The sequence below is a fragment of the Oncorhynchus nerka genome, linkage group LG26, assembly GCF_034236695.1.
Source record: "Oncorhynchus nerka isolate Pitt River linkage group LG26, Oner_Uvic_2.0, whole genome shotgun sequence".
Taxonomy (NCBI): Eukaryota; Metazoa; Chordata; class Actinopteri; order Salmoniformes; family Salmonidae; genus Oncorhynchus; species Oncorhynchus nerka.
In genome coordinates, this window is record NC_088421.1 from 19,311,630 (window position 1) to 19,329,438 (window position 17,809).

Below are 17,809 nucleotides of genomic sequence, written 5' to 3' on the forward strand. Positions count from 1 at the left end.
CAAAGCTCCATTGTCATGGCAATTCTCATAGAAGTATCTTATTTCACATTCAGTGAAGTGCATCATACACACAGATAACATGTTTTTTTTCCCATCAGGTATTCCCCTTCTTTGGGTTGACAGTGTCTTGCTTGTTCATACCAGGCTCATATTAAGGAAATTAATAACAGATTGCATGACTTCATCTAATCAATGACTGATCCAAACTCAGTCGACCCTGCAGCCCACCATGACATGGTTTATCCATTGTGTCTCTAATATAGTATGGTTGTAATACAGTATGCTGCCTGGCTGCCAGGCCATAGAGTTCCCCATGTCAGGGCATCAGTGGGATTTTCAACATGTGCTTCAATTTACTGTCTAACAAACAGCCTGGGCTTCCAGTTTAGGTGGAACTGATGTGGAACACTTGTTTGAAAAGCCCAATAATTAGTTCAGGCTCCTCAGTGAGGACATTCAGAAGCCTGGCTAACTAGGTCACTCAGTGCAGGAGACGAACGCCATGAAGTCATCACTAGGGCTGTTACGGTGACTGTATTACTCAAATTCTCATGACCATTTAGTCATGGTAATTAGGCTTCTCCAAGCTCTGATGCTGCTGATGGTTATTAGTAGCCTACCAAACTGACTAACTATGAAAGGATCGACACAGGAGATAGGAAGCAGGTACAGATGTAATAACTGACGGACATGAAACAGAACAGGAGCAGTGTCTGGACAGGAACAGGAACACATAACAACACATAACAACAATTAATGCAGACACAGGGAACATCACCGAGGAACAGACAGATATACAGGGGCAATCAACCACGTAAAGTCCAGGTGAGTCCAATGAGCTCTGCTGCGTGTAATGATGGTGACAGGTGCGTGTAAAGACGGGTAGCCTGGCACCAGGGAGGGGGAGCGGGTGTAAACGTGACAAGCTACCTGGTACTCAGCACTATATTGTCCCTCTAATCACTCTGACATCAATGCAAATGTCATCAAAAATCTAATCAAACACTTCATGAGAGGCCATGAGCTTATGTTGCGCAACATATCTTTAGACTATGCAATTGCGTGCTAAAACAGAATGATGGCCTCTATTAAAAAGAGGAGGATCCCATGAGCTTTATATAGGCTAGGCCTACTATATTTATTTCTCAACTTTCCTAATATTATGCACATTTCTCTTTACAACAGGAGTATAGCCTACCTGGCTGGCATGAAAATTAACTACGGGAAAAGTGTCCTCCATTCGTTATTTAACTGCATAGATTACGTGCATTTTTTCCCCTGCCCCTGTTTCGAGACCGGTTTATGATAATGGTCCATTCTAAATCAAAACAAATTTCACATATATTATTTAGTATATGTAAAGACAAAATTAAATCAAGAACAGTCTGATGCGTGACAATATTAGCCTATCACTTGTGAATGATGCCCTAACTAACATGGTACAAGCACACCAAGACAGTCGTAAAGAGGGCACGACAAAACCTATTCCCCCTCAGGAGACTGAAAAGATTTGGCATGGGTCCTCAGATCCTCAAAAGGTTCTACAGCTACACCATCGAGAGCATCCTGACGGGTTGCATCACTGCATGGTATGGCAACTGCTGGCCGCTAATAAACATTTGATTTGATTAAATGTGCACAGCCTGCGCAAATGACAAAGCAGAGCTCCTACCTTTCATGTGACTTTTTTCAAATCATCATTAGTGGCATCATGCAGCCTTGTATTAAAAATACAAACGTTGTTCTATATGTTTTGATCACAACTACAGTTGCATAAATAACTCTAAATTTAGCATATAGGAAGACCTGCTTCTTTGGTAATCGCTCAACTCAGAATAGCCGGATGAATAGCAGGATTTCACTCAGAAATCCTTTAGAGAAAATATATTTTCGATTTTATTCATACTATAAAAAAATGCCACAAAATTCTAAGCGAATCTTGTCTGCAAAATGAACTAGTGTAGCCCACAGCCATATGGCCTAGCCAGATCAGGACCTAACATAAGGACAAAGAGTATGTTATTCTGTTCTTCTGAAATTGACTAACTTTTCTTCATATCCTGATGTCTGCATCAGTGGCTTTCTATGCTATGTGTGGAAGCCAGGAGATGCTGAATGTGTTAATTATTGGTCAATTTCCATGAGAACGGCAGTTATTTGCTTGACAATCACCGGCTGACAAAATGTCATGACCGCCACCACCCTAGTAATCACTGACGTCTCAGTCTCGGTATGTGGTCAGTTTGGTGTCTGTCTTCGCTATAGGGCTTCACGGCTTTCTCAGAACCAGTCAATACCTGACCCTGCTAATCCAGTCATTGAAGTGGATCTCTTTGGGGGCAGATGTGTTTAATTACTGGCTTTCACAGTGTTCAGGCTGGCTCATCCTGTCCTTCACATCTGTCAGGGAATTGAAAATTAAAGTGTTTCTCAGACGTAACCCTAGACTACAGGAGAGTGAATACACAACTATTCCATTATCTTATAGAGAGTCATATCACTCATCACAGGAGACTACAATCAACAGGCATATTAAATTACATTTGTGTGTGTGTGTGCGTGCGTGTGTGTACAAGTTGAAGTTTCTGTGTAGCTACAGGAATCTGCCGTGGGCTATTTTGACACTCTCCATCTGTCATTCTGAAAAGCTGACATCAACCTAAAGGTAGGAAACTGGTTGTAATTTAAAGACCAGTGAAAAGACCTTGGGGGAGATGTCTAGAAACAATACATTTCTGATTCAAAAACATAAGGAAATATTTTACTTTTATTTAATGACCAATGAGAGACCTCCTCTTAGCATCAATCACGTGGGGACAGTCCATGAGGTGACCTCTGCATTTTACTGCTGAATTCTAGAACATTTCTCCAGTCATTAAAGAAGGGATTCTTTACATAAATCATCCTCAAAGCGATCAGAGGTCAACAACTTATGTAAATTGCAGAGCATGATTGAAGAGAGTTTGAACAGCTGTTTCATTAGTTGAACATGAATAAATGAAGGGCAGTAATACTTTTCCTCATTATGTTCACTCTCGGGTCAGGGCTCTATCATATCAGAGCTGTTTACATGAAGGGTCTGATTGATATTGAATAGGTCTTTGTTTCCATGCATTCCTTCACTCTCCTATATCCTGGTATTAGATCTGTGGTGTGGCTGGATTGAATGATGGGATATTCTCACACTCAGGATCTTGGCGGCTTTGGGGCCTTCAAGCGTGACATTCACCGTTGGCGATGATTAATTGTGAGCTGGATGGGTGTAAACAGCGGTGTTTAATACAACGCTGTGGTTTTGGGAGAACACTGTCGCTGGGCCAATCAATAGCTGCTCGTTTCTGTCTACAGTCCTATTTACCATGTGATTTATCACCAAGTGTTTTGGGGTGCCAGTGCCGCCTGATTGGTTGGCATTGTCTGTAGGTTGGTAATCTCGTTCCCAGACATTCCCGCACAAATGAGTCTGGTGGACCAGTGCGTCAAACTTGGCCAAAACATAGAGCTGGGAGTTAGAGCTGGGAGAAACTCCTGGCGCATAGGCATTGGCTTAATCTAACTAATCTACCAACCAATCATCTTCCACAACACCTTCCCCCTAACCCTCCCCCGTACGCTAGTACACCATAAGCACAGAGCACCACAAGCACACCACACCACAAGCACATGTGATTCACTAAAATGAAACGATGACAAATACTTTGCCATAGAATCACTCGCATATAATTCTATGGTCACTCCCACTAAAGTAAACTTTGAGTGGTTGATATCCCAGGCTTATATGCGCTGTGCGCAATAGCCTGGGGATGAGGTTAGTAGGTTGGTAACACAACATCTGCTAATGTCACGTCTGTGAGTGCTGTAATTTCATCAGGCTTTTTCTCAGTCACACTCCACAGTGTGAGGGAAGAGAACTTAGCTGGTGAGAAGTGCTGGCACCCACCAGGAGTGAAAAGCTTCATCAGATAAGACCATCCTGCTGGGAGAGTCTGCAGCGCCCGCTCCATCTGTTCTCCCTTCTGGTTTGCTCCTTCCCAAATAAAATGTAACGCCAAGTCTTATATTTAACTTTCCTTCACTCCCCCCCCCCCCCTCCCCCCCCCCCTCTTGTCTCCTCCCTCTTTCCTCCTCTCCTGCAGGGTACCACCACAGCCTGCCGTCGTCGCCGTACTCCTCCGGGCCCGAAGGTCAAAGGTTACCTCCATCCGGAACTTTGTCATCAGAGTTCCTGAACCATGGTGTACCGGTGAAGATCCTGTTGCTGGTGTGCAACGCTGCCTGGAACGCCCAGCAGGCTGTCAGGTTAGGTGACTGTTTCAAACACACTCTGGGATCTAAGGGGCGGTTGGTGTTGTTCACCTCTTCATACCATCACTCATTGAAAGAGAAAGTTACAGTTACAACATAAGGTCATGAGTAATTTCTAAATATAGACTGTTCATTCGACTTTGGGCCAGCAGGAAAAGACCTCACGACTTTAATGTCAATGGGGAAATATGCAGCACAGAAAGGCCTCTACTATCTCATGTGACGGTTGAAAGAGCCACAGTCAATGAGTCACAGCCTCTGAGAGTTTCTTGTCAATCTAATTGAGAGGCGAGTCTCCAACTGAATGGTTGTGAAGTTTGACATCTGACACGATGGCGTAATCCATCAGACATCCAGCCCGACAGCAGTGGAGGGATCAATACTCGCTCAGGAGACCTCACAGTGTCGGCCATGAGAAATCCAATCCCATCCAGAAGGCTTAGTGTCTCTCAGCATTCTCCCATGCTTCAACATCGCTGATTAACCCTCCCACTGGGCACCACACACTGGTGTTAGATGTCAAACTTCATAACCAGTCAATGTTGTTTCAACGTAATTTGTCAACGTATTGTGATGTGGAATCAACTTGGAAAATATATTGGATTTGAAAAAAGTAATCAACCAGTACTGTTCATCTCATTTCAACCAGAGTTGTAAACATAAAAACATGTTTAAAACTTCAATTTAAAGGAAAGGTTCACCCATTTTGAATGTTATATTGTTTTTGTGCATCCCTGAGTGATGTTCTATCAATTCCCTGGGTCCTTTCATGTTTTCATGTGTATCTGAGTTATTGGCGTTCAAGCAGGCAGACATCCGTCTGGTATGATGTAGCACTGTGGTAAAGTCACTCTAACTACACTGGAATAGGACTTTTAGATGGTGAAAACGTCTATCATACATGTTAGATTTCAATACTGGCCAATGTCATAACACGGGAGGATGTCTTCTCTTAAATGAGCCACTGGTTATATTTTTACAATATTCCTACCTCGAGACATTTAACAGAGGGTCTAGCCCATTTTTCCTATTTGTCTGCCTCTTTAATTCAGGGTGCATTACATGGTGCCGTTGCCAGAGATATGAAAGAAAGGAGATAGGAATCCAATGAATGAAGGAACGTGTTACTACGCACCACCCTGTCGACCATTCGCGTTCACGTTGTCATGCTGTGTCACACGGTTGCTAAGATAATCGTTACGCAAACCCTTCTCAGAGTCAGTGTATACGTCGAGAAAAGTGCCCATGTCACTCCCTGACCATAGTTTGCTTTGTATGTTTCTATGTTTTGTTTGGTCAGGGTGTGATCTGAGTGGGCAGTCTATGTTGTGTGTCTAGTTTGTCTGTTTCTGTGTTTGGCCTGATATGGTTCTCAATCAGAGGCAGGTGTTAGTCATTGTCTCTGATTGGGAACCATATTTAGGTAGCCTGTTTGGTGTTGGGTTTTGTGGGTGATTGTTCCTGTCTCTGTGTTTGCACCAGATAGGGCTGTTTTTTTTTTCACATTTCTTGTTTTGTTAGTCTATTCATGTATAGTTTCTTTATTAAAGAAGCATGAATAATAACCACGCTGCGTTTTGGTCCGCCTCTCCTTCGACTCAAGAAAACCGTTACAGCCTATTTTCTCTAAAGTACGTAATATCACAATTCCAAAGCTATACGATATTACAGGTAGCAAGTTTAATTATCTCACATCTCGGAAAATATTTTAAATGTTGTACTTCTTGGCGAAATTAGTGCTAGTGTTGGTTTTTGAGCTAGCGCCCAATAGACTCCCATTCACTCCTTGAAGGAGAGCGGTCCTTGTCCCAGAATCGCCCAGAATGCACCGGCCTGTACCGTAGACATAGCATGGGCAACGTTTCCCATCTCCTCAAAGGTGTATGTGCCGTTGAGAATGTCAGATTCCGCTCTGTGAGGCACGTCGATCTACAGGTTGAACATGCTGAGATTGTAGACTCCTAAATTGATAGCGCAGTTTCTTTAGGCGATTTTACAGCTAACTAGCTACTGCACATGCTGAAATTGTCTTTGTTATTATTGTGTGTAGCTATGTTTGCTAGCCAGCCAGCCTATAAAGAGAGCATTGCATGTGGATTTTGTAGTCTATTTGAGCTACCACAGATTTCCACAACGATTTTCCATTTTGTTGCCAACCTTATTATAACGCCAAAATGAAACATTTGTTCAGAGAAAAATATTATTCTCACATATTAGTGTTAATTAACACTGTACATTAAAAGAATGAATGGTTTTGGGTGGATTTTTCCTTTAAATACCTTGTCTAACAGGTTGTTACATTAATCTAATATCAAAATAATCATCAGAACTATGTATACTTTGAAATTGCATTAATTCCACATAGAAACGTAAAATAAATGATCCCATATTCAATAACTACTGAGTGTACAAAACATTAGGAACCCCTGCTCTTTCCATGACTAAATCCCTATTCGACAGAATACGTTTTACTGGAAGAGCTCAGGTAATGTAATTATGTGCACAATCACAAATCACCACTTCTGTCATTTTAGTCCGAATCTGCCATGTCAGTCATTTTTACCTGGTAGGAAGGTTATTATCCCTGCCCTAAAAACCTACTGTTTTTCAGCAAACTCAGAGGTCTGATAATACTTATCCCATGTGAATCGTGTTTAGCATGTGCTGCACCCATTTTGGGTAAGAACATGGGAACAACTTTATGCTTAAAACAATGTGTTATACATGTAACCTACAGATGAATGATCTGTTTTTTCATATATCAACTTTCCTAGCGCCAATACTTCTCATTTAAAAGATGACGTGGACGATATTGTGCCAATTAATTGATAAATTGGCAAATACGTATGCATTATTATTTTGACTTTCTCCGAACTGAAGGCCATTTATTAGGCCCATATTAGGCTACCCCCTACCCCCATAACTTCACGCCTAGAAGTTATGGGGGTAGGGGGTAGCAATTGGTGGTCTACACACCAATTTGGTGGTCTACACACTAATATGACCCCTCTTTCGAAAGCTGAGACTCTCACGTATGTGTCAGTTGCTCACAACAAGAGTCGTCTGAAGGTCTCCCGGTACCAGTTGAAAAAGATTATGGGATTACAGTATAACTTCCTTTGGAAGTTTTGGGGGCACTTTCTGTTGTTCCAAGTAGTGAATCTGTTATTCAAAGTGTTTGTATGGGTTAATAGCAGTAAGGCCAAATAAAATTCTAAATCAAATAGCTAAATTAACCTTGGTATGACCTTCTTAAAACAATTCCATACATAACTTAGTAAAAGAGCTAAGAGCTTGCTGTCTAATCCATATCATCTCTGGACACGGCATGCTTTAGATGTGAGTTCCTCGCTGAGATCGTTCAAAGCCAGATTGCTAGTTGTAGTCTGAAATCCAGTCCTGTTTGTAGCAGGCCACTTCACCCATATTGATTTAATGTATTTTGCATTTGCTTAGATGTTTCTTTCTTAGTGATCCCATCATTATGCACAGTGTGGAACAGGACAAACAAATCATAATGTGACCCATATTGATGCTGAGTCTTATTTCCATGCAGACAAACTGCCTGTTGAGGAGAGAGATGCGATGCGCATCAGTGGGAATTCTGACACATTTCATAGTCTCCATTGGATGATCTTATCACAAGTGTCAGACGTTTTTTGGATCAAATAACTTTCTCATTTGTTTTGGTCTGACAGAGGAAAATAAATCTGACTGTCATAAGCGTGAAATTATTATTAAGAGATATGAGCTATTTTTGCAATTTATTCCAAAGACTGCACAGCTAGAAAATGTGGTTCCTTGGAAGTTGTGGGTTAGTGAACATATGTTTTTGGTTTCACAATGGTTGTGGGAACAAAGCCATACGTTTTGTGACTGGTAAAAAGGAATGGTTTTTCAACGTTCTGAGAACAGAAGGGAACATTTAGCCTGTTCTGGGAACATTTATTTTTAGGTTGCAGGGAGGTTCTGAGAATGTTTTACTCTGGTTCCTTGAAAGTTTTCCTGGGAGCTTTTATTAATGCTCTGAGAACAGAAATTCTATGTTATTTTGAGGTTTTTGAATAACTTCCTTTCAAACTTTAGAAATACTCCTCAGTTTCATCAGCTGTTCTTAGACAATCCCACAGGTGAAGAAGCTGGATGTGGAGGTCCTGGTCTGGCGTGGTTACACGTGGTCTGCGGTTGTGAGGCTGGTTGGACATACTGTCAAATTCTCTAAAACAACGTTGGAGGTGATTATGGTAGAGAAATTAACATTCAATTCTCGGGCAAAAACTCTGGTGGACATTCCTGCAGTCAGCATGCCAATTTCACACTCCCTCAAAGCTTGAGACATCTGTGGCATTGTGTTGTGTGACACAATTGCACATTTTAGAGTGGCCTTTAATTGTCCCCAGCACAAGGTGCAGCTGTGTAATGGTGTTTAATCAGCTTCTTGATATGTCACACCTGTCAGGTGAATGGATTATTTTAGAAAATGAGAAATGTTCACTAACAGAGATGTAAACAAATGTGTTCACAAAATTTGAGAGAAATAAGATTTTTGTCCATATGCAAAAATTCTGGGATCTTTTATTTCAGCTCATGAAACATGGGACCAACATTTTACATGTTGCATTTATATTTTTGTTCAGTATATAATCTTATTTTCTCTTTCCATGGAATTAGTCCATTGTGCCACCAGGATTGAGCTAACATGCCATGTTTTTTTCCGCATACAAAATCAAATCTGTTAAGTTTAGTCTATTCAAACATACCCCATTTCATATGAAACAAGCACTCATTATGATCAGGCCAATTAGTGGGCGCGGCCAACGCACCTGAACATACTTAACAAGATAGAGGATAGAGTTTTGTTAATGCTGAGAACAGAATGTATATGTTTTTAAATAACGTTCTTCGAAAGTTCTCTGAACGTTACTAAAGTCTTCTTGTGGTTTTTATGGAAAGTTTTCGTAACCCTCCCTCTGAAAAATGAGAACATGACTTTAAATAGAACCATGTTAAAACCTGTAGGAAACGTTATGCTAAAGTACTGAAATTCCCACAGAAGAACATTGTTTCTTAACATTCTTGGAACAATTAGAGAACATGACTTTAGATAGAACCATGGTGAAACGTTATGCTGAATTACTTTGTTTTTTAACATTCTCTGAACTATTTGAGAATATTCCCAATGTCAAACCAGTTGGACAATGTTCCTACAGTAGAACATTACCAAAATTGAAATGAAATGTTAACATGTTTGAACTTTTAGGAACATTTCTGTTTAAGTAATGAAATACCAAGAAATACCAAGAAAATAAGAATGTTCCAAAGCCAAGCAACAATCCTGTACCGTTCCCAGAAAGTTGTGGGAAGGTTGTATACAAAATAACCATAGAACATCCTGGCTCTCACCAAGCTCTAAGAAACATATGGTTCTCAGAACATTATGTGCTAGCTGGTTGGGGTCTGTTTTAGGTTCTTGCCCTGAGATGAACCCAAATCATTCCATTTTGACCTGTGAGCTCTTTATAATTTATGCACTCTCTTAAAGCTGTGTGTGATACTCTTAGTTAATCAGGGGTTAGCTATTCTGACGATTCATTTCTTCAGAAAATATTTGTGAAATTGTCCTCTGAAAAAGTCTGTCTCAATGGAGCTAATTCTGTGTATTTCTGTAGTATGTCTTTGGATTGTTATCGCACCACTACCCCAGCTACGCTCCATTCTACTGCCTTGGTTATGACATTGGCAGGCTTGGCCATGCGCTAGTCCTCACAGCTGCCTTTGTTCTAGATGGATGATCCCACACAAAACTATCAGAGCGATCATCTGACGATCAACACTCACATCTTAAATTCATCAGTCTGAGTGATGCCCACCAGCAGCCCAGTGGACAATCTGTTCCTTGCTGTCTTCTCTGTGTACACTAAGACAAATAAAGCACAACGGTGCTTCAGAGACAACTAACAAGACTGTTGTAGTAGCTCAAGACTTTACAAGGCTACTGCTAAAACGGTGCCTCGGAGGCACCATAGACTGTGTGGGGATCATTGTGGGATGAACATGGACGTGTCTGTAAGGCAATTTAACATACTTCCAATCTTGCATCATTCTCAGGTGAAGAGAGAGGGGTAGTACTGTATACCAGGGCCTGCCATAGAGAGAGGGGTAGTACTGTGTACCAGGGCCTGCCATAGAGAGAGGGGTAGTACTGTGTACCAGGGCCTGCCATAGAGAGAGGGGTAGTACTGTGTACCAGGGCCTGCCATAGAGAGAGGGGTAGTACTGTGTACCAGGGCCTGCCATAGAGAGAGGGGTAGTACTGTGTACCAGGGCCTGCCATAGAGAGAGGGTAGTACTGTGTACCAGGGCCTGCCATAGAGAGAGGGGTAGTACTGTGTACCAGGGCCTGCCATAGAGAGGGGGTAGTACTGTGTACCAGGGCCTGCCATAGAGAGAGGGGTAGTACTGTGTACCAGGGCCTGCCATAGAGAGAGGGGTAGTACTGTGTACCAGGGCCTGCCATAGAGAGAGGGGTAGTACTGTGTACCAGGGCCTGCCATAGAGAGAGGGGTAGTACTGTGTACCAGGGCCTGCCATAGAGAGAGGGGTAGTACTGTGTACCAGGGCCTGCCATAGAGAGAGGGGTAGTACTGTGTACCAGGGCCTGCCATAGAGAGAGGGGTAGTACTGTGTACCAGGGCCTGCCATAGAGAGAGGGGTAGTACTGTGTACCAGGGCCTGCCATAGAGAGAGGGGTAGTACTGTGTACCAGGGCCTGCCATAGAGAGAGGGGTAGTACTGTGTACCAGGGCCTGCCATAGAGAGAGGGGTAGTACTGTGTACCAGGGCCTGCCATAGAGAGAGGGCTTGACAAGACTATGGGCCGATGATCTGAACAGCATAACAAGTCCTGGAAATAAAGGAACAAACACCTCAAAGCACAGAAAATGAAGGCCTTTTGTTGTGTTGTCTCTCTTTATTCCCTGGTTGTTTCAGCTGTTGCTCATAGTGACCATGGAATGTGGGTCTGCAATTATACAACAATCCGTGGAAAGTACAGTATGTTGAATGGAGGACAATGACATTAATGTTAACAATGTTGAACAGTGTTTGCGATAACTTAATGCACCTTGAGTATCTACATGGTCTCCATGAGGTAATGAGACAACCCTTCATGAAACTATGATGGGTATTGAATTAAAACAGAATCAATATTTTACTTTAAGACTCAGATGAGAAATACATTTTGATAGGGTTCGTGCACTTTCACATAGACCTAATCAAGCTACATTTTGTAGTGAAGGCCAGAGAAATATTTACGAAATATTCACAAAATATTCAGCTTTGGGTCGTGTTACCTGCCAGATCGACGTACACTGAGGAAAACATTTCATCTCAATTTGATAGATCATTGAGATGCACCTTGATTAACCCTGTGACGAATCCTCACCGTGGTGTTATCTCTCAATGATGTGTGTAAGCCTCAGCCTCTCCCAGTTAAAGATGAGGAGTTTATGACAGAGACATGGCCTCAATCTGAGGTCCCGTAAAATGAAGGCATCATGTGATCTTTCAGCTCTGATGCAGGGCCATGCCTGTAATGTTGTTATAATGTATAATTATCTATGTGTGTCTCATATAGATACACTGTAATGAGAGCTCTGGTATAATGGTGATTACATAGGTGGAGCGTCATCCGTGACAATAGGTGAAGGGGGCCTGAAGACTAGTAAGAAACCAGCGACCTAAGCAGGGCCAGTGTGGTTCTGCCTATATGACAGTGTGAGAAGTGAATGCAGGATGTGTACTCTACTCTACTCCTTCTCTCACTGTATATTGATTAAACAGTCATTTGGGTCAATGAAATGTTAGTTGACCACAAACATGCTCATCAATGAAATACATTTTTTTGATCAGTTCACTTCACGTATCCCATTGATAACTGTCTAAGATCCTATCTCTTCTGACTGAATGGTCATCATGTGTTCCCATCTGCTCCTCAGGTTTGGACCTCCGTTCCTGATGAGGGAGGACCGCTCCACCTCCTGGGACCAGCTGCAGCAGAGCATCCTCAGCAAGCTCTACTACCTGATGATCAACGGAGCACAGGCCCAGGTACAACACTGGAAGACCATAGCTGACACACAGCTAATGGCTCAGCGACTCTCCAACCCTAACCTCTGACCCTGGGCTAGTGTGTTTTCTGCCTGTCATATCTCTCTATGTCTTGTCTTCTAGTACAGTATGGGCTACCTCTTGAGTATAAAAAAAAACACCTAACCAAAACTACTTTATGGTATGTGCATATACAGTCAGGTTCAAAATTATTAACCCCCTTGATAAAGATCTCAAAAATTACTATATAAAATAAATAATTCAAATACTGAGCTATATTGTATGCTACATTTTTTTTTAAATATTATTTTATACTAATACAATTGCTCCTAAAAATATATATTTTGTCTAACACGTAATATATTTTTTCTCAAAAAGTTAGGCGTCAAAATGATTGACACCCCTGTTTTCAATACCTTTCAATTCCTCACCTTGCGAGGTAAACGGCACTGAGCCTTTTATGAGTTGGAGAACACATTGAGAGGAATCTTAGACCATTTCTCCATACATAATTAATTTGGATCCTTAATAACTTTTGTCTGCGCTTATGGACTGCCCTCTTGAATTCAAACCACAGGTTTTCAAAGGGTTTCAAGTCAGGAGACTGAGATGGCCATTACAAAATATACAATTTGTGGCCAATTATTTTCTTTGTGGATTCTGATGTGTGCTTGGGGTTATTGTCTTGCTGGAAGATCCAAACCAAGTGGCTTGTTTGCACTGTCTCCACCTTTGTTGGGGCAACCGAAGAACATTGGACAAACATGTAGTGATACAAATGCAAAACAAACAGTCTGCTTAGATGCGCCCAGCTGTGTGACCTCTGATTGCGGTTCAGCGCAGCATAGCATGATGTTAATCATGTCGCTAAACAGCTTTCCAGTTAGTGTCTGACTCTCTAAGGCGGTTGCATGGCCACCAGACTGCCTGCATGTTTGTCTGTCGGTTTGCTAAAGACTCCTGATGTTTTAGAGAGAAAGGAAATGATAGGTTAGCATTCTGTGAAGAGAGGAGAGACAGAGATGCCATGAAGGAAGAGTGAGAGTGTTAAACTCTGTATTGGATTTATCCTGTCCTTTTTTAAACCTCCAGTTGGCTATTTAATTCAAGTCTAGCTTACAAAATCAGTGTAAGGAGCCGACCTCAGGCAAGAGAGAGACACTCCAAATAGATGTTTTGCCTCAATAATACAATTCTCTAGAGCTTGAAAGGACAGATACGCATCAACCTGCATTTATGGCAGCAATCACTTACTTTCAAAAGTGGATTTTCTACCCTCATCTAATTTTAGACCACAGCAATGGAGTCCAATAGCAGCAGAGTGGCAGTAAGCCAGTCAGTCTGCCTCATTGGATCCTGATGTTGCCTCTCCGTTGCCTGACATCTCAGTCAGCATGGAGCTGCTCACTCGAGCAGACAGGATGACATGGTACGTATGCTACGCTAACCATTCAAATGACATGGTGTTGGTGACTGTGTATAATTAAAGGATAACAGCACCCCTCCTTGAGCAAGCTGTGGCTCAGACTCACAGCTGTAATTCATGACACTACATGATGTCCTCACAGTGACACTCTGTGAAGATGGGGAACTGATGAGATTTAATTGAAGATTCAATACAGGAGATGAGGAGATTTGTACATGTGGAATGGAGAATGGATATTTGTCACACAGAGACAGACCATGTCACAGACAGATGATGTTATGGTAATACGTGAGGGATTAAGCAGAAATCCGTCAGTGCTTAGATTGTAATGGGAAAGCATCAGAACATTATTCTCACGTGTAAATAGTGTTGCTATCTACCAAATCATAATGTTCTCGTAACACAAGCAGTAATTAACCCAGGTAGATTTAAGACTGAAAGTTACTGAAAGCAATGATTTTCTCTTGGAGTGCGTGTGCTACTATAACAACTCTTGTGTTTAATTCAATATTGTTTGGTCTCCTCTTGCCTCATGCAGTGTTCTGGCTGAGACAGGTAGAAGCTCAGAGATGTATTGTTGCGTGGTGTTGTGTTTTAGCTGTGTTTTTCTTCCTATCTACACAGCAGTCATTCTGACAGGGTATGACAGACCAAACCTAGGTGCTTATTTGTTCATTTTCCCTCTCACTTACTCATACCTTCTCACACACCTGTCACACACGCACATACACACACACCTGAGCTGAGCCTCTTTCTGCTTCACACACACACACCAGAGCTTTTCACACATTCTTAGACTGTAGCCTGCAGTGGGTGGGATGCACACACACACACACACACACACGGGTATATACTGTATCTGTGTGTGGCATGGGTGGTCTTTGCATGTAGAAACAAGTCTATCATGCTAAGCAGAATACAGGGCTTAAACAAAGTGGCTAAGTACTAGATGAGAGGAAAACTAATTCCAGGTCCACTTTTGTCATCTTTCGTTTCAAGCTTTTGACAGGTAATTCACTTTGAAGACTTTGGGAAGGTTGAGGTATTCTCAGTGAAGCTGTTCACAAAAAAACATCTCATGGAAAGCTGCCAGAGGGTAATGTGATAAACACTAGGACCTCAAATATGTAGCTGCTTTACACATGCATTTATAGAGGACAGTGTGACCCAGTGGGAAATCCATTCTTCTTCCATTTTAAACCATTCCGGCATTTCAGTTGGAGCAGTCATAAGAGCACTTAATGTGTTCTGTGTTCGCTATCTCAGGTTGAACACAAATATAGAAAAACCCTCTTCAAGACTCTCTAAGGTATTTAGACAAACTGCAGGCCTCACAGATTCCTTTATGAGGTCTGGTTATTCCCCCGACGTCCTAGATTTTAGATCTAGTATCTTTATTCTAGGTTACCCCATGACAGGTCGGTGTTGAGCTGTATGCCCACACGGCATCCTAATGTACAGTCCCATAGCAGCTTTTGACATATAATTCCTCATTAGTATTGTCATTCTGTATAGCTTTGCAAAGATTTGTCTTTTTTCATCGTTTTTATTCATAATATAATGTCAATCCAAATGCATCAAGAGGAGAAGTGGATCCCCCTTTTGGCAATCCATTTAAGGACACCCATTTTCCCGTCCCCTCAAGTTTAATTAGTCATATGTACAGGATACACATGGTGTACAGCGTCCAATAAAATGCTTAGTTGAAGGTTCCTTCTCGACAATACAACAACAATAAGAAATAATAAAAGATAACAATAAGAACAAAACGTAATTGGCTCAGGAAAATAGAATAAACATCTTAGCATAAGTGTAATATAGGAAAGCACAATTTATAGTCCAATATTTACACATGTATCAGAGAAAGGGGGGATTAGGGGGGGAAGTGTTAAAGTTGTGCAGTATTAGCAATAGTAAATGAGAGTGATAGCAGCAATTGGGGTGTGTGTGTGTGTGTGTGTGTGTGTGTGTGTGTGTGTGTGTGTGTGTGTGTGTGTGTGTGTGTGTGTGTGTGTGTGTGTGTGTGTGTGTGTGTGTGTGTGTGTGTGTGTGTGTGAGGTTAAGCGGGCGAGTGTTAAGAAGCGCGGTTTGACGGGTCATGTTTCGGAGGACGCATGACTCGACCTTCGCCTCCCGAGCCCGTTGGGGAGTTTCAGTGAAGACACAAGATCGAAATTGGGGAGGAAAAGGATGTAAAAAATAGAAACTCTTGGTGTCCGACCTTATGCTTTGATACCGTCTGACGGACGGTAAGGGAGTGAACAGCTCATGTCTGGGGTGTGTGGGATCCTTGACGATGCTGCTGGACTTCCTCAGGCACCTTTTCAAGTACATGTCCCGTATGGGTGGGAACACGGCCCTGCAGACCACCAGCAACAGTGCAATATCTGAAAATGTGGGACAGTTAAACAGGTGGCATGAGTTTGTAAACCTTCTGACCTGAAAGTCAGAATAACCATGTTCCACATCATCATGGTGATGTGCCAAGTGGTGATGTGCCACACTTTGCTTCTTTAAAACTTGACTGCTGACATGCAAAATATTCTGGGACTGTATTAACAGTGGACTAATGAAAATAATAACAAAATGTTTTCTTTTAAGTGTTAAACAAACCCTGAGAGGGCTGTTAGACAGATGGGAGCTGCCCCCATCAGGATGACTGGAGAAACAGCAACCATCCCATTATTATCCTGCTATAATAATGGAAAGGTTTAGTCAATCTCATATGATTTATGCCTGATGAATTTCAAAGCCATGCTATTATGTTATTAACTGATTCATTTACTTTAGTTTGTTTCTGACATGGAAAGTCAACATGTTCACACTCGTAGCAACAGCCATCGTAGAAATAGGAACTACCTTGAACATCTTTGCAATATTTACAGTATTTTCAGGACTGTATTGTTTCAATCCTTTCAGGACGAGTCGGTTCAGTGTTCTCCTACTTACATAATGCCTTCACCACCTATTTTTGGTTCTCTCCTCTTCACAAGAATCAGTGTTGTTGTGTATCCTGGAATCTGGCCAGCAACTCACAGGAATTCATTTGAAGGAGAGGAAATCAATTTCATTTTCTGCAAAACACTCCAGAACATCCAATCCCAGCAGGTCTCTGAGTAATATAAACAAAGAGGGTGATTATCTTTGGTATTATTGGGTGTTTCACATCGAAATTAACCTGTGATCATTGTTACTCTAACTTCCGCGACGCATATAAGGCCCTGCCCCGCCCCCCTTTCGGAAAAGCTGACCACGACTCCATTTTGTTGATCCCTGCCTACAGACAGAAACTAAAACAAGAGGCTCCCACGCTGAGGTCTGTCCAACGCTGGTCCGACCAAGCTGACTCCACACTCCAAGACTGCTTCCATCACGTGGACTGGGATATGTTTCGTATTGCGTCAGATAACAATATTAACGAATACGCTGATACGGTGTGCGAGTTCATTAGAACGTGCGTTGAAGATGTCGTTCCCATAGCAACGATTAAAACATTCCCTAACCAGAAACCGTGGATTGATGGCAGCATTCGCGTGGAACTGAAAGCGCGAACCACTGCTTTTAATCAGGGCAAGGTGTCTGGTAACATGACCGAATACAAACAGTGCAGCTATTCCCTCCGCAAGGCTATCAAACAAGCTAAGCGTCAGTACAGAGACAAAGTAGAATCTCAATTCAACGGCTCAGACACAAGAGGCATGTGGCAGGGTCTACAGTCAATCACGGACTACAAGAAGAAATCCAGCCCAGTCACGGACCAGGATGTCTTGCTCCCAGGCAGACTAAATAACTTTTTTGCCCGCTTTGAGGACAATACAGTGCCACTGACACGGCCTGCAACGAAAACATGCGGTCTCTCCTTCACTGCAGCCGAGGTGAGTAAGACATTTAAACGTGTTAACCCTCGCAAGGCTGCAGGCCCAGACGGCATCCCCAGCCGCGCCCTCAGAGCATGCGCAGACCAGCTGG

At 42.2% G+C, this 17,809-nt stretch overlaps 1 protein-coding gene across 1 annotated transcript in view; it reads left to right on the forward strand.

Annotated features, from left to right (window-relative positions):
- LOC115110903 (ubiquitin carboxyl-terminal hydrolase 43-like) overlaps positions 1-17,809 on the forward strand; it is a 95,028-nt gene that overhangs the window by 58,611 nt on the left and 18,608 nt on the right. Inside the window, exons 7-8 of the mRNA XM_065010217.1 lie at positions 4,137-4,299; positions 12,303-12,414. Coding sequence (XP_064866289.1) covers positions 4,137-4,299; positions 12,303-12,414 — 275 coding nt within the window. The remainder of the gene's footprint in view (positions 1-4,136; positions 4,300-12,302; positions 12,415-17,809) is intronic.